The 302-nt window shown below is 68.2% G+C and overlaps 1 protein-coding gene across 1 annotated transcript in view; it reads left to right on the top strand.

Moving 5' to 3' along the window:
- The first annotated feature begins 58 nt into the window (after nucleotides 1–58).
- The window catches only part of CACFD1 (calcium channel flower domain containing 1), a 6756-nt gene continuing 6512 nt past the window's right edge, over nucleotides 59–302 (top strand). The window contains exon 1 of the mRNA XM_010131718.1: nucleotides 59–182. Within this exon, the coding sequence (XP_010130020.1) occupies nucleotides 59–182 (124 nt within the window). The remainder of the gene's footprint in view (nucleotides 183–302) is intronic.

Genomic DNA, 302 nt, shown 5'->3' with positions numbered 1-302 from the left:
GCGGGGCCCCGGGCGGGGTGCGGGGTCCGCCCTCTGACCCCCCAGGAGCGGGGCTGCCATGAGCGCTCAGGATGAGCAGTTCCAAGCAGCAGCCCCTGAGCCAGCGGCTTCCTCTGCCGATGATGGCATGACCTGGTGGTACAGGTGGCTCTGCAGGATTGCCGGGGTCATTGGGGGCATGTGTAAGTATCCCCTTCCCTCGGTGCAGCCAATGCTCTCCCTCGGTGCTTGCGTGTGCATGCGACAGCGCGCGTCAGGGTCCCGCCGGTGAGGGCCACGATTTGGGGCGGGGGTGGCCATGA

The sequence above is a fragment of the Buceros rhinoceros genome, unplaced genomic scaffold, assembly GCF_000710305.1.
Source record: "Buceros rhinoceros silvestris isolate BGI_N320 unplaced genomic scaffold, ASM71030v1 scaffold33722, whole genome shotgun sequence".
Lineage (NCBI taxonomy): Eukaryota > Metazoa > Chordata > Aves > Bucerotiformes > Bucerotidae > Buceros > Buceros rhinoceros.
The sequence above is the reverse complement of the archived record's forward strand: the minus strand, read 5'-3'. Positions and strand labels throughout refer to the sequence as shown.